The sequence below is a fragment of the Rhinopithecus bieti genome, unplaced genomic scaffold (assembly GCF_001698545.2).
Source record: "Rhinopithecus bieti isolate Rb0 unplaced genomic scaffold, ASM169854v2 scaffold_12689, whole genome shotgun sequence".
Lineage (NCBI taxonomy): Eukaryota > Metazoa > Chordata > Mammalia > Primates > Cercopithecidae > Rhinopithecus > Rhinopithecus bieti.
In genome coordinates this window covers 2,879,959-2,897,177 of record NW_016807758.1, presented here as the reverse complement: position 1 = coordinate 2,897,177, position 17,219 = coordinate 2,879,959, and the positions used below count along the sequence as shown (strand labels likewise).

The window sequence follows — 17,219 nt, the reverse complement described above, 5'->3', positions numbered from 1 at the left end:
GCTACTCTGTTGCTGTTATCCTTTGTGCTGTCCCGTGCTGCCTCCCGTGTTTCATAAACCTGTTTCCTCATGTGTAAAGTAGGAACAGATATACCTAGCATCTCAGGATTGTTATAAGAATATAGCAAAATACTGTATGCACAAGCATTCTGTAAGCTTGTAAATGATATTGAAATGATAATCATGTACTGTACCAAGTTAAATGGATCTGGTTTGCATCTTTGTTGTACAAACGCTGATCAGTGAGCGCCACTGCTTTCCTCAGCCCAAATGTCGATGTGGACATTGCCATCATCCTTGCAGGGTTGTGAAGGGGAATCAGTGAAGACATGTAAAATTGCATGGTAAATTTCTCATTCTTGAACTAATGTTTATAACATTGTTTTCTGGAAAGACACTAAGCTAGCTTATAAAATAACCAACAGTGGGAATGCATCTTATTTCTCAAGACCCCCTTAAAAGACTACTAAGGTGTGTGTGGAGCTTAACGAGCTACTGGAAGTACAATAGATTGAACTCTACGACCTTTAGACTTAGATTCCACAGGCAAATTATGATAAGCCTTTTAATCAAAGGAAATTAATCAAAGGAAGATAGAGTAGCCAAATTTGTGGAGTAGTCAGTGTTGTTGTTGACAAGTGGGTGTGTCAAGAAGATTGAGCAAATAAAGTAATGGCTTGTGTTTACATAGTAAGTCAGCTGTGGACCCTTCAACTATTTCTTTTATTTACTTAGCAGACTGGTATTGAGAGCAACCTAGATGCAGGCAGTTTGTATATAAATAAAAGATCTAGCCGGGCATGGTGGCTCTTGCCTGTAGTCCCAGCACTTTGGGTGGCCGAGGCAGGTGTATCACAATGTCAGGAGTTTGAGACCAACCAGGCCAATGTGGTGAAACCTCGTCTCTACTAAAAATACAAAAATTAGCAGGCGTGGTGGTGGCACTTGTAGTCCCAGCTCCTCGGGGGGCTGAGGCAGGAGAATCGCTTTAATTCAGGAGGTGGAGGTTGCAGTGAGCTGAGATCGCGCCACTGCACTCCTGCCTGGGTGACAGAGCAAGACTCTGTCTCAAAAAAAAAAAAAAAAAAGATATTTGGTGGATTAGGGTGGGGTCAGTGTGGTTGGGAAGGAAATAATTCAAAAGAGAACCCAAGTTCCTCCACTCGAGAAGTTTCTGCAGAATAAACCTGGAAAACAGTATTCTTAGATGACATTTATTCTGATTATACTGCCTATAATTAGCACGCAGGTAAAAGAGATTATTTGCAGGATATGGGTCATAGTTGTGTTTCCTGATTATTATTTGAGTTTTGGCATCATTGCTCTTTGGCCCATGGGTCTCATATAACCAGAATGAAGAGATTTCATTGGCAAAAAAGAAAACTTATAAAATGTGTTAAATTAATGTTAGAGATTGTTAGAGAATACTACTACAGTTCTCTTCCAAGAAAATATTCCAAACACAGATTTTATTTTCCCTCTAAAGCATCCAGCCTTTAGTAGTTGCCTTCAAAGGCTATAAGTGTGGTTCAGAAAACTCAGTGGATTAGGCAAGGGTCTTTGCTTTAGTTACAGAAGATTCATTCAAAGGACTTGGTAACCTGGGTACACATATCTTAAGAGGTTTATTTTATGATTTTTATCTGTTGGAGTCTAGAACCCTCAAGTAACTCCAGCTTAGTATGAAGACCCAACTAAGTTATCTTTTTGTTAGATTCCACAGGCAAATTATGATAATCCTTTTGTGGGGGCAGGGGCAGTAGGTACTTGATTTTGTTACACTTGGTTGGCAAACTACTACCTCAGAGGCAGTTGAAAAATAGACTATATAAGAATGAGCAGGCCAGGCACGGTGACTCACACCTATAATCATAGCACTTTGGGAGCCGAGGGGTGTCGATCACTTGAGGCTGACCAGCCTGGCCAACGTGGTGAAATCCCATCTCTACTAAAAATACAAAGATTAGTTGGCTGTGGTGGCGTGTGCCTGTAGTCTCAGCTACTGGGGAGGCAGAGGTGAGAGAATTGCTGGAACCCAGGAGATGAGGGAGCCGAGATCGCGCCATTGCACTCCAGCCTGGGCCACAGACTCACACTCCATCTCAAAAGGAGAAAAAAAAAACAAACCAATGAGCAAATCTGTGTTCTTGCCCGATCTTACTAAACTGCTCTCTAGGGCAGTGTAGGGCTTTACTGTTTTATCATATTGGGTCTTGGTTTCCTGGTTAAAAATGGAAGTCTGGGACTATACCCAAGGATCACGTTGATTCCTTTCCATTTTCTTGTTCTGTGATTTGGATAGTCTTAGGTTCCCCATAATATTGTGTTCTTTTTTTCTTTTTCTGCTGGGGGGGGAGGGGGTTCTGTAGCAGCAGGTATATCCAGGGCTCTTTAAGAGACAGTTTTTTTGTTGTGTGTGTGATTTTCCTCCTGTCTAATTTTGGCTTTCTTTTAGATTATTTTATATTCTGGAGACAAAATTTATGATGACTACTATCCAGATCTGAAAGGACGAGTACATTTTACGAGTAATGATCTCAAATCTGGTGATGCATCAATAAATGTAACGAATTTACAGCTGTCAGATATTGGCACGTATCAGTGCAAAGTGAAAAAAGCTCCTGGTGTTGCAAATAAGAAGATTCAGCTGGTAGTTCTTGGTAAGTTATTTTTATTTGTGTTAATGGGTTACTGAGTAAGAGGATGATTAGTCATAGTACTGTAGTAGCAGCATTTGTATAAGACAAAGCTTAATTTTTTAGAATAACAGTTTTAAACACTTGAAATTCTTCTGTGTTGGATAGCGTCAAGTATAAAACTAGCTTTTGGTTTTGGATAGGAAAAGAACGAAGTGATCAACTTTATGAAATTCATAAGAGTTTGAAAATAAGTGAGGAGTATTGTGGTATGGAGGAAGAACCCTAAGCCAGGAGTTAGGAGATCTAGGGTTTTTGCCTTGTCCTCAGAACTTGCCCTGAGAATTATGTAGAACCATGTTTCTATGATGAATAATTTAAGCATTTAGAATGGAGGTGAAGAAATATGGAAGAAGGAATACTGAATTCAAGTAAGGCCATTAGACCACATAGTTATTTAAGCTTCTTGGCATCACTGTTTTTCATCATTAAAGTGAAGAGCTGAGACGTTCACTGTGATACCTTATAGCCCTCTCTGTAATAGTTAAGAGGGAGATAGTGTAAACTGCTTTGTAAACTGTCAAAGACTGCAGAGTTTATTATCCTTCTCTAGATTCTCTGATAATGTCTACAAGTACTCTTAATCCCTTCAAATTGAGAAACTGAAAGATAATAGTTCATAAATGTACTTCTAAAACGATACCGTGATAAGCTTTACACAAAATGTACAGTGGCTACCATGTAGAAAAACATAGCTGTCTAGCTTTCTATTTTATGACAGTAAATTCCCATGTTCTCATGTTTTAGGGGACACTTGGGGATTGACTTTCGTAGGAAAAGCTGATTGCTAGAATTGTCTAGCATGACTGGAAATAACTGATCAGGGCAGGCCTCCCACATCAACATTTACCTCATTCCTTCTGTTTAGAGAACTGATTAGGGGTAGGGTAGAATATTCTGAAGAATACTCTTTATTTTTATTTTATTTTTTATTTTGTTTTATTTTGTTTGAGATGGAGTCTTGCTCTGTTGCCCAGGCTAGAGTACAGTGGCACAATCTCTGCTCACTACAGCCTCTGCTTCTCGGGTTCAAGTGATTCTCCTGCCTCAGTCGCCCAGGTATCTGGGATTACAGGCATACACCACCATGCCTGGCTAATTTTTGTATTTTCAGCAGAGACAGGGTTTCACCATGTTGGCCAGGCTGGTCTCAAACTCCTGACCTCAGGTGAACCACCTGCCTCGGCCACCCAGAGTGCTGAGATTACAAGAATACTCTTTAGAAGAGCAATGTTCAAGATGACTTGGGCACCCAACACTTAACTACTCCTCCTACAAGTAGACCCAGTGCTTAACTCTTACTGCTGGAGACTAGGAACACGAGTGGGGCTTTTTGTGTACCTTCATGGGAAATTCATGGGTTATCTTGGTAGATAGGATTTACTGGCAGCATCATTGAATGGGGACCTGAAGGAGTCCTGGTGAAATGCATCATTCTGAATCGCACTAGCTAAAAATGTTTCTTGTGGTGTAAAAGTAAGTCAATCTGAAAAAGGAACCAGGATAAAGGAATATGGTAATGTTGGAAATTTGAATGTTCTGTGTCTTCATTGAGTTAACATGGAGTAACTTTTCTTTTTCATACATTTGTAAACAAGTGAAAGATTAACACCTGGTCCGAATTCTTATCACAGACCCAGGAATTCCTGAGATTATAACCCCGACTATACTTTCTTCCAACACTGCTCTCTAGGAAGTATTGAGTTGGAAAATGTATACAGAATATTAAGGGGTTCATGATATATGAAGCAGAAGATGTTTGATTATCAGAATGATTTATTGTGAAACCCCTATATGATGGGACAGGTACACTGGGATAATGGGGTTGACACATATTCCCAGAAGAGTTGTGGACAAGCATGTTTGTGTGTTTGTGTATTGTCTGGATCCTGAGGGACCAGATTCAGGGTTACAATTGCAGTTCTCAGCTGAAGAGACCATTACAGCATGCAGCAGAACATTTCCCAAAGGGAACCTGAGTTTGGTGGCAGGGATGGCCCATAATGTGGCTCAGTTCACTCATGGCAGGATCTGTGACTGCCCAGCCATAGGAGTGGCCTTTTTATATTGAACTTTGAACCCCAGCATGTCCTAAGAATGGGAAAGTCGGAAGCACTGACACAGTTCACCCTGAGTTACTCCTCGGGAGAATTTCTTAGCCCAGTGAGCCTTGAATTCAAACCAGGGAGGGAAGGAGGGGATAAACTGGGGATGAGAGGAGAAAGCAGGGAAGTGATTGTCGAAGAGAAGTAGGGACAGCTGGTACTCTGATCTGGATGAGATTGTGTCAGAGCCAGATAATTTCTTGTAGCTCTTTCTTCCATGTTTTTAGATGAGTCATGACTGCTGCTGGGAGAAACCACCAGAATTGTATTCTCTTGAAGGTAAAAATTGGATTGAAGCTTATCTGTTAGTTTTGCCTGGAAATCTGCCTGGATTATCTGGGGCGAAAGATAAGATAAAGTGCCCTCTAGTGACCCAACTAAGTGGTGGTCCCTGGAGCTGGTTTGATTCACTGATGGTGGCTCTGCCTAGTGCTTTGGTTCTTTTGTGGGAAATCTGAAGTAGTTGCCATCATGGCATTCACAGGGTAATGACAGTTCATTCCTTGAGCTTCTGTGTTATGTGGCCATTAGCCCAGGGAGATGACTGTTAGTCGTCTGGATGTGAGGGCAGCATGTTGCTGTAGCTGTAGCTGTAGCTTGCTCCATTGCCATGCCTGCCTTGCTCTTTCAGATGCAGCAGAAGCTCATGTGGATGCGGCTCAGTAAAGAAGCGGAAGTGGGAAATAACAAAGATAATTGATAGAAGGTTACTGTTGTGGCCACCTATCACGGACACCTTCCCCTGGAGCTCTGAAAGGGCCTGTTTATTGAAACCTTTTGGTATAAAGAGACAGTTGTTTTGAAGAGCAGAGCATGCACAGTAAACAATTCCTGAACATATATGGTATACTCCCACTGCACCATGCCGCCAGATCACAGTGGCAACAGCAAGTGTAGTGGCTCCGTCATCACTGGCCTTAAAGATCCTAAGGGATTTGCAAACCATTGATACAGGGCACAGCCCTCACTACTTTTATTTTGAAATAATTTTAGTTTTATAGAAAAGTTGCAAAATAGGAGGAAGTTTCTGAGAGTGGACCCATCATCTAATTTCCCCTAATGTTAACATCTTACAAAATCATATTATAATTATCAAAACCAAGAAATTAACATGATACAATACTATGAACTAAATTACAGACGCAGTTTGAATTTAACTGTTTTCCAGTAATGTCTTTTTTGTACTAGGATTGCATCTGGAATCCACATTGCATTTATATCTCCTTAATCTCCTCCAGTCACGTCCGGGGGCACATGATGTCATGTCTTATTGTTAATCGTGATCACTTGGTTTAAGTTTTATCTGATGGGCTTCTCCACTCTGGAGTTATTATTTTTCCTTCTGTAATTAAAAAATGGCTTGGGGGAGCTACTTTGAGATTATGCAAATATGTTGTTTCTCATTTAACTTTTGCCTATTGATTTTAGCATCTATTGATAGATTTTGCCTGGAGTCAGGGCATTTTGAACTCATCAGAAATTATATTTCTTGGAAGGATGACATCATGATAAAAGTATCCCCTGTCTCATGTAGGGATTTAGAGAGTATTTCCAGTAGACTGGTGTAGCCACTAGCATGGAAAGAGGATGAAGTAATACATGTATGGAGCAGAGCATTACTAAATTGGTGGGATACCATGTCCAACTACAACTCGATGGTCACATACCCTTATCTGAGAAGGACTGTTGGTTGTGTTAGTGATCATGGAGGCAGATGTTCTGCGGACAATGACCAGTATGTGGGAAGCGCAGACCAAAGAAACATTTAGGGGACAAGACTTTATTGGTGCTCTCTTTGTGGTTTTCTTCTGTTCTAGCAGAGTACCATGGGTTAAGAATTAATCTTCCTCATAGTATGATGGTTGGATGTTGTCATGTAAAAGACTTGTACTTTCTCTTCCCAGTGGAAAGTAAGTGGGCCGTTCCAAAGTGTCATTCAGAAACCTATGTTGTTAGAATCTTGTTTTATTGTGGATGGGTTGTAGTGAGGCCCTGAATTTCCTAGCAGCAGTTTTAAATAAACTGTCCGTTATTAGATATGTTTAGCTTGCTGGTTATATGGAAGAAAATGGATATAGAAAGAGTGAGGGTTAGAGTTAGAATACCATATTACCCATAGATGTTTGATGCGCAAAGCATTGCATCAGTTACTTATTTGCTGGTAATTTATTCTAATAAAGGATTTATTGGTAGTTTGAAGAAATGGAAGAGAACAAGGCTTATTTCATTGAAGACTCCCAGGATGAAATCATTTGCAAAACTTATTTTAAAAGTCCAATTGATGCAGTCTCCAGAGCACCTGGTTAGATTGCTTGGAAAAATCAATAGTGCAGTTAAATATGTGTTGACCCTTATTTTAAAAATGTAAGTAGTAGCAGATGAAGAGGAATACAATTAAATTTGTTAAGGAGCTACTAAGAAGGAGTAAAGGAGTAAGGTCATGGTTGACAACCTTAGTTGAAGATACCCCACTGAATATGACAAATCGTGTTGAGCCAGTTTTGGGAAACAATTTGACAATTTCTTACAGTGTTAAAATATGTACAGTCACCATATGATCCAGCAGTTACTGAGACAAAGGAAAGCATATGCCAGTGTTCACATGAGTATTCAAGCAGTGTTGTTCATACTGCAAAACTGTAAAATGCATTTGCCTTTATTCATAGTAGTAAAAGAATAAAAACTCATTCATGACTGAAAAGATGCAAATCTGCTTAAACTAAAAAAGAAAAAAAACAGTCTTGACATTTATCAGCCAGAAAGACAGATACAGATTAAAGTCAGCCACAGAGTTTATAGAAAACATTGTCTCTCGCAAAGATGTTTAGCAGTGGTAAAGCATAGACTATTGCTGTCTTCCGAATGTTGCCCCCAGACCCACATTGCACTACCCATCCTCTACTGGAATACTCAGTTACTAAATGGCCCCACCTCCTCACAGCTCTCACTTCCTGTTTAATCCGCGTTTTTCCTAATCTCAGAAACAACTGATTGAGAGCTGATGGCTACTTCCTTAGAACCTCCTCAGAATCCTTCAGCATCCCTGCTCTCGTCCAGTGGCATTCCCTGGTTCCTCATAATGCGTTCCTCTCTGGCCAATCTGATTTTGATAGACTACATACTCCTTGTCGGTTCGGCTAACTAGGCTTTAACAGTAGCCCCAAACTGGAAACACAATCTTCATTAACAGGTGACTGGATAAGCAAACTTGTGTTATAGTCATTCATTGAAATACTAAAATAGCTATATATACAATAACGTGGCTCAGTCTCAGAAATGTTATGCTGAATAAAAGAAGACAAAAAAGTACCTACTGTAGTGTTCTATTCATGGGATTCCAGAAGAAGAACTAATCTACAGTGGTAGAAATCTGATCAGTGGCTGCCTGGGTCTGGCGTTTTGGAGTCACATCTATTGTAACTAGCAGGAGGGAACTTTCTTGTGAGAGGGTTGGAGTGATGCTTAATGGATATAGAAACATTTTTTAAAAGTAATCAACCCACATGATTAACATGTTAACTATATTGTGTGAATATTATACCTTATTAAAGTTCAGCAAAAGAGTATGCAATGCCAGGGTGTTAATCCACCAGGACTGGGGTGAGTTGTTGCAGGTAATGGAGTTAGTAGCCGTTCTAAACAGTTACCCAGGAACACCTGGAATATAACCTCAGATTTCCTTTTTTAAAAAATTATTAAATATTCTTTTTTACACATGAATTTCCAGGCTGTGAATATCTTTGATTCAAGGTCTGGTTCTGTCACCTAGGCTGGAGTGCAGTGATGTGATCAGAGCTTCACTGCAGCCTCTAAATCCTGGTCTCAAGCCATCCTCCTACTTCAACCTCCTGAGTAGCTAGGACCACAGGCACACATCACCACACCCAGCTAATTCTTCGAAGTTTTTATAATGACAGAGTCTCGCTGTGTTATCCAGGCTGGTCTCAAACTCCTGACCTCAAGTGATCCCCCCACTGCCTTGGCCTCCCAAAGTGCTGGGATTACACTATGCCCAGCCCAGGTTTTCTTTTTTGTAGCCTGCTCTTTGGATGGATTTGAGTTGATGTAAATGCAGAATGCCAGTTGGTCTTTGCTACAGTAAGTGTTAGTATTGTTGATTATAAACTGCCTGATTGTCAGGGTTATGGCACCTAGAGGGTTGTGACTTGGTACGTACTGTCAGAGGGCTACATGTCAAGCATGGGGAAGAATAGCTGAGGAATGAAAGGGGGAGCTTACTTGACTCTCAAGTGGTCTTGCCAGAAAAAAGCAAGTGCATCATTGCTTTTTTTCAGGTGTGCCCCATGAAATGGACAGGCACCGAGCTATGCCTGAGATATTGCCGTATCTACTAATGCAGTGGCTGCTTGTGTGAGCTTCTTCTTTGCTGTTTTGTGTCAGATAAAGCTGAATAAACTGATGTTGATCACTTACTGTGGTCTTTCATTCTTTTGTGAATTCTGAACCCAGAACCAACTGATAATGAGTCAGTGGTTGTGTACAATGCTGTATTCATAAAAGTAAGTTCCATTCTCTTATGTAAATTTATAATTCATTTTCTTTTTCAGTTAAGCCTTCAGGTACAAGATGTTACGTTGATGGATCAGAAGAAATTGGAAGTGACTTTAAGCTAAAATGTGAACCAAAAGAAGGTTCACTTCCATTACAGTATGAGTGGCAAAAATTGTCTGACTCACAGAAAATGCCCACTTCGTGGTTAGCAGGTACTGCTGATAATAGTATTTGTACCAGTGCCATTGATTTGGACTAAAATCTAATAGGGGGTGTGTGTGTGATTTGAGATAGGGCCTTGCTCTGTCACCCAGGCTCACTGCAATCACTGCTCACTGCAGCTTCGACCTCCTAGGCTCAAGTCATCCTCGCACCTCAGCCTCCCAAGTAGCTGGAACTAGAGGTGCATGCCATCACACCCCGCTAAATTTTAAAAAAAAATTTTGTAGAGGCAGGATCTCCCTGTGTTGCCTGTGCTGGTGTCAAACTCCTGGGCTCAAGGAGTCCTCTTTCCTTGGCCTCCCAAAGTGCTGGGATTACAGGCATGAGCCCAGGCGTGTGCCCCGCCTGCTTATATATTTCAGATTCCCAAATGCTTGCTTTCCCCTTTCTACATAGAGTAATCAGGATTTCCATGGGAATTATTCAGGGTTTTATAATACCAATTTAGTGTCATATATTATAAATGAAGAGCTATTCTATGATTTCATTTTTTAGGATATTATAATTAGTTACTTTGGTAGATTTTTTTTTTTTTTTTTTTTTTTTTGAGACAAGGGGTCTCGCTCTGTCACCCAGGCTGGAGTGCAGTGGCAGGATCTCGGCTCCCTGCAGTCTTCACCTCCCAGGCTCCAGTGATCCTCCCACTTCAGCTTCCTGAGTAGCTGAGACTACAGGCATGTGTCACCATACCCTGCTAATTTTTGTATTTTTTGTAGAGGTGGAGTTTCTCCATGTTGCCCACACTGGTCTCAACCTCCTGGACTCAAGCTCTCTTCCGCCGACAGCCTCCCAGAGTATAAGCGTGAGCCATTGTGCCTGGCCAATTTTTTTTTAATTGATGAGAAATGTTCATGATTATAACTTAGATAGTGGCTAAAGTATAATAAGAGTTGGGTCTTTAGTGCTTCGACTAGATTTAAAATATAGTAATTTACCCATGGCTTGTCTATAAATTAAAAGCAAACCCATGTGACACTAACTAGGAAGTTACAAATTGGCCAAATCTGCTCACCTATTTGTTACAATTGACTTCCTAGTTCAAACTGATTACCAGGCTCCACCCCACCATCCACTGCATCCTGGTCTTTAGTAGGTTTTCTCTCTGCCTCTATTTTTTTTCAAACTAAGAGACCAATCTGGGAGTCCTCTTCTGACTTCCTTTTGTATGTTTCTTCCATCTAGTGGGGAATAAAATAGGTTTTGTATGTTTTCCTGCTCCATGAGAGATCCTTTGTGGGATGCCATAGTATTTGTGGTCTGATGTGCTCCAAGATGGGTTTGCGACAGCTACAGTGGACCAACACCTGTGCTCCAGCGGAGGCTCTGTGGTGCAGGGGGTCATGGTTACTTTCACCTTGATACACATGAACTGGAAGCATGATTGTTTGAATTCTGGAAACATCTGTGTGGCTCAATGACAATTTGTTTGCATCCAGTCTTGGTCTGTCTTGCTTTTAACTGGATTGTCAAATTTGATAAGGGCTACGTTTACTAACACCTGATAACAATACATACTATAAAAATGAGTTTGTTTTCTTTTTCCTCCTTCCATAGAAATGACGTTATCTGTTATATCTGTAAAAAATGCCTCTTCTGAGTACTCTGGGACATACAGCTGTACAGTCAGAAACAGAGTGGGCTCCGATCAGTGCCTGTTGCGCCTAAACGTTGTCCCTCGTAAGTATCTTCTTTCTGTTGGTGGTTTTGTTTCTGTTATCTTTATACCACCTCCTTTAGTTCAGTCAGCAAGTGTGTATTACGGGCAAGGGGACACTGACTTTGATCACAACACTGTGGTTTGATTATTAGCTTTTCTAGAAAAATATATTTTATTTAAAAAAACTTCATAATTGCAATGATACATTAAGAAGGTAAGAGTTGTCAAATCAACCCTTGTACCGTGTTTAGCTATTATGATGAGTAGCTTAGAACACTCTTATGTGTTAACCAAGATAGCTTTGAATATTAAAATCTTTCAGACAGGTTTTATCATTTTAATGCTTGAAATAGATTATACAGTTCAGAAGACAGTTCTTTTCATGAATGTTTTCCCCGGATCAAAAAGACTAAATAATTTGTCTCTTAAAGTTAATACATGTGATGAAATCAATCAAAAAATGTGTAGCCTACCTTCAATATCTATGCATGTGTGTGTGTGTGTGTGTGTGTGTGTGTGTGTGTATATATATATTTTTTTACTATTAATTCTTCTTATTTTAGCTTCAAATAAAGCTGGACTAATTGCAGGAGCCATTATAGGAACTTTGCTTGCTCTAGTGCTCATTGGTCTTATCATCTTTTGCTGTCATAAAAAGCGCAGAGAAGAAAAATATGAAAAGGAAGTTCATCACGATATCAGGTAATTAAGTGAGACAGGAGTTGACTGATGTATACCAAATGTATGTCATGTCTCTAAAGCATTAGTTCTCTTATTAACCACCCAAAGCATCTTTCTTAGGAGAATGGATAAAGCTTTGGCTCCGTTTTTCCCAATACATTTGAAAGCATTTACTTTTAACTCCAAGTACAGAGCTCCAACCACCATTTATTGTGCCCTGCTCCCCAACCTTCTTGTACCCCATTTTAAGAGCCACTGCGAAAAGATTATCTCAAGACTGCCTGCCTTTTGAGAAGAATTCCCACCTGCAGTGGCAGGGATGAAGCCTTCAAAAGTAAAGCGGATATTGAGGTTTGGAAAAAAAAAAAAATCTGACCTGATTGTATCAGGTAATCTGGTAGTTTGTAGAACAATTGGTAGTATAATTTTTATTTTCCTTAAATATTGCAAATCAGAAGGTCTTAACAAGAAGTGTGCATATTCGATAATAGAACTTTAGAAAGTCGTAACACATGACTTCACACCCTAGAAATTGACATTTGGTAGATCTGGGGTGGGGTCTGGACACTTGTGCAGGGACACGTCAGAGCTATTATGGATTTGGTTCCAGACCACTGCAATAAATCACATGAATGTTTTTGTTTTTCCGGTGCACAGAAGGTTATGTTTATACTATATTGTAGTCTAAAGTGTGCAGTAGCATCATGTCTAAAAAAGCAGTGTAGATACCCCAATTAAAAAATACTTTATTGCTAAAAAATGCTAATGATTGAGCCTTCAATGAGTCCTAGTGGAAGGACTCTGCTGGTGGAAGGTCTTGCCTCAGTGTTGATGGCTGGTGGCTGATCAGGATGGTAGTTACTTAAGGTTGGAGTGGTTATGGCAATTTCTTTATTTCTGTGGTTGTTGGTTTTTTTTCTTGTTTGTCTGTTTTCCGAAACAAGGTCTCGTTCTCTGTTGCCCAGGCTGGAGTGGAGTGGTGCAGTTATGGCCCGCTGCAGCGTCTGCCCCCTGGGTTCGAGTGAGCCTCCCACCTCAGCTTACCGAGTAGCTGGGACTGCAGGCATGAGCCACCACACCTGAGTAATTCTTGCAGTTTTTGTAGAGATGGGGTTTCACCATGTTGCCAAGGCTGGTCTCCAACTCCTGGGCTGCATTAGCTCCTACCAAGAATGTCAATCTGTCCTTTAAAGCTTTGAAGCCAGACACTGCCATCTTTAGCCATTAAAGGCCTAGATGGTGTCTTCTTCCAGTAGAAGTCTGTTTTGTCTCTATTGAAAATCTGTTACTTAGTATAGTTACCTTCATCAACGCTCTTTTAACTAGATCCTCTGAATAACTTTCTGTTGCTTCAGTTTGTATTCTTATGTTATGGAAATGGCCTTTTTTCCTAATCTCATTAACCAGCTTCTGCTAGCTTCCAGCTTTCTTTTCTGCAGCTGCCTTAGCTCTCTAGGCCTTGATAGAATTGAAGAGAGTTAGGGCATTGCTCTGGATTGGGCTTGGTGTAAGGGAATGTTGTGACTATTTTGATCCTCTATCCAGACCACTAAACTTTCTCCATATCAGCAGTAAGACTGTTTCGCTTTCTTATCATTCACGTGTTCACTGGAGTAACACTTTGACTTTACTTTAAGAATTTTTTCTTTGCATTTACAGTTTGGCTTGGCTGTTTGGTGCAAGAGACTAGCTTTCAGCCAGTCTAACTAAGGTTGATTATTTCTGGGTTTGATTTAAAGAGAGCCCTGCTGGTGATTGCTTGGGTCCAGGAGTTTGAGCTTGCAGTGAGCTGTGATCGCACCACTGCACCCTAGCCTGGTTGACAGATCGGGACTGTCTCAAAATAAATAAAACAATTTTTTAAAAAGCAGAACTATGGTAACTATTCCTTTTACTTGAACACTTAGAGGTCATTGTAGGGTTATTAAGTGGCCTAATTTCAATATTATTGTGTCTCAGGGAATAGGGAGGCCTGAGGGAGAGAGGTGGGAGAATGGGGGGGTGGTTGGAGGAGATGGCCAGAACACACACAACACTTATTAAGTTTGCTGTCTTATATGGGCATAGTTCATGGTGCCCCAAAACAAATTAAAATAGTAACATCAAAGATCACTGATCACAGATCACCCTAACAGGTATGATTATGAGAAAATTTGAACTGTTGTGAGAATTTCTAAAACACAACACAGACATGAAGTGAGCAGATGCTTTTGGAAAAATGGTGCAGGTACATTTGCTTGACACAAGGGTACCACACACCTGCAACTTGGAGTTGGTCATTAAAAGAAGAACCTACAGTGGAATTTGGCAATATAGGAGAAAATAAACTGGTAGCACACTTCTGGAGATTAATCCTAAGGAAAAAAATCAGAGATTAATGATAATTTATATTTATATTTATATTTATTTATTTATTTTAGAGACAGGATTTCACTCTGTCACCTGGGCTGGAGTATAGTTGCATGATCATAGCTCATGACAGCCTTAAATTTCAGGGCTCAAGCAATAATCCCACTTCAGCCTCCTGAGTAGCTAGGGCTACAAGTGTGTGCCACCTTGCCTGGCTATTTATTTCTTTATTGTAGAGACGGAGTCTCACTATGTTGATAAGGCTGGTATCAAACTCCTGGTCTTAAGTGATCCTCCCACCTCAGCCTCCCAAAGGATAGGATTACAGGTGTGAGCCACCATGCCTGGCCTAATAAGAATTTTATGTACAGTATGAGCATTACAACAGTATTTGGAATAAGATATTATAAATTGTTTGTCTAAGACTTCTGCGGTATTCCCATTCAACTAACTCTGAGTAAATTGGTGATCTTTGGCAGCAGCAAGAGGCAAGAAGATAAGTCAAGATAGTGAACTGAAAACAACTGACAACTCCCATCAAAACAATTAAGCCACCACCCACTCCCAGATATAGCTGCACCCAGGCTCTCGCTCTCCTCTCCTCTCTCCTGTTATTCTCTTCTAAATATAATAGAAATATGCAGTCTGGACTTAAAAAGACTTGGTTGCCAGGAGCGGTGGCTGACGCCTGTAATCCCAGCACTTTGGGAGGCCAAGGCGGGCGGATCACGAGGTCAGGGGATTGAGACCACCCTGGCTAACATGGTGAAACCCCCATTTCTACTAAAAAAAAAAAAATACAAAAAGTTAGCCAGGCGAGGTGGTGGGCGCCTGTAGTCCCAGCTACTTGGGAGACTGAGGCAGGAGAATGGCATGAACCCGGGAGGCAGAGCTTGCAGTGAGCCGAGATCGCGCCACTGCACTCCAGTCTGGGCAACAGAGCGAGACTCCATCTCAAAAAAAAGAAAAAAAAGAAAAGACTTGGTTATTTTACCTTGATCCTACTTCTTGCAGATGGGGAGTTGACAGGCAGATACAAAGATCAAGAATTTCTCAAGTTTGCAGGTTCAAAATACATCTTGTGTTTAGCTTCAAGTCCTTCTCCATAGAATGTCACACTTTATTCCTTTATACTCTAGTCAAATATCTCCCAAATTCTGCCCTTAAAGTTCGTAAAAGCCGTGTATCTCTGCTCTTCATTTCTACTTATTTAACTTGTGACTGGATTTGCCTTGTATAATTTGAACAGCAAATGTGCCCTTGGGGGTGGTTGGGGAGAGGTAAGGAGATGGTTCTCATAAATGGAAAAACCTGAAGTAGATTCGTCCCTTCAGTTTTACATGAAACGTGTCCCCCACTCTCTCAGATTCCAGCTATATCCTCAGTTCAGTTAAATTTTGTGGTCCTGAGCCTTGAGAATATTTGTAGTCTTCTTTTTCTTTTCTTTGAGATGGAGTTTCGCTCTGCTACCCAGGTTGGAGTTCAGTGGCATGATCTAGGCTCACTGCAGCCTCTGCCTCCCGAGTTCAAGCAATTCTCCTGCCTCAGGTTCCCAAGTAGCTGGGACTACAGGCAGGCACCACCACACCCGGCTACTTTTTGTATTTTTAGTAGGGATGGGATTTCGCCATGTTGGCCAGGCTGGGCTTGAACTCCAGACCTCAGGTGATCCACTCGCCATGGCCTCCCAGAGTGCTGGGATTACAGGCATGAGCCATCGTGCCTGGCAATAGTCTTCTTTTTTCAAAATCTCATCTCCGTATCCTCATATTTTATTGACTAAGAGTTTTTCTACTAAGTACATTAATTTAGTCCTTTAAAATACTTCTAACATAAATTATAATCTTCAAGAATAATTAAGAACATGTCTGTGTTTAAAAAACTACCTAACCAATTGTATCGTCTGTAGCTATTGCTCAAACCTGTGGGCTTTCTTACTTATCACCAGGAGAAAAATCTAAATGACCACCAATAGGGGAGTGTTTAAATAAATTATGGTACATCCATATGGCATTGTAGTATACAGGTATTAATAAATATATAAAGATTATGTACAAATATCCAATATGTCAGTAATATATAGAATATAAAATTTACAAAAGGTTTTATGGAGTATTATTTTGATTTTTTTTTTTCAAAAAATAAACATGAAGGCGTCTAGTCAGCAATAATTTTTGGTGGCTTTTAGTTAGAAATGACTTGTGTCAGGCAGTCCTTAATGTACCTTCTTGACCATACCACTTAAATAACTATTAATAGATGTGTCACTTCCACTTCAGAGGTAGACTATCTTTTCTTTTCTTTCTTTCTTTTTTATTATACTTTAAGTTCTAGGGTACATGTGCACAACTGCAGGTTTGTTACATATGTATATATGTGCCATGTTGTTGTGCTGCACCCATCAACTCATCAGCACCCATCAACTCGTCATTTACATCAGGTATAACTCCCAATGCCATCCCTCCCCACTCCCCGCTCCCCAAAATAGGCCCCGGTGTGTTATATTCCCCTCCCCGTGTCCAAGTGATCTCATTGTTCAATTCCCACCTATGAGTGAGAACATGCAGTATTTGGTTTTCTGTTCTTGTGATAGTTTGCTGAGAATGACGGTTTCCAGCTGCATCCATGTCCCTACAAAGGACACGAACGCATCCTTTTTCATGGCTGCACAGTATTCCATGGTGTATATGTGCCACATTTTCTTAATCCAGTCTGTCACTGATGGACATTTGGGTTGATTCCAAGTCTTTGCTATTGTGAATAGTGCTGCAATAAACATACGTGTGCATGTGTCTTTGTAGCAGCATGATTTATAATCGTTTGGGTATATACCTCGTAATAGGATGGCTGGGTCGAATGGTATTTCTAATTCTAGATTCTTGAGGAATCGCCACACTGTCTTCCACAATGGTTGAACTAGTTTACAGTCCCACCAACAGTGTAAAAGTGTTCCTATTTCTCCACATCCTCTCTAGCACCTGTTGTTTCCTGACTTTT

At 40.5% G+C, this 17,219-nt stretch overlaps 1 protein-coding gene across 2 annotated transcripts in view; it reads left to right on the top strand.

Moving 5' to 3' along the window:
* CXADR (CXADR cell adhesion molecule) overlaps positions 1–17,219 on the top strand; it is an 88,971-nt gene that overhangs the window by 35,549 nt on the left and 36,203 nt on the right. For both annotated transcript variants that reach the window (XM_017883731.1, XM_017883730.1), the window contains exons 3-6: positions 2,456–2,660; positions 9,370–9,525; positions 11,090–11,212; positions 11,756–11,894. In XM_017883731.1, the coding sequence (XP_017739220.1) occupies positions 2,456–2,660; positions 9,370–9,525; positions 11,090–11,212; positions 11,756–11,894 (623 nt within the window). The remainder of the gene's footprint in view (positions 1–2,455; positions 2,661–9,369; positions 9,526–11,089; positions 11,213–11,755; positions 11,895–17,219) is intronic.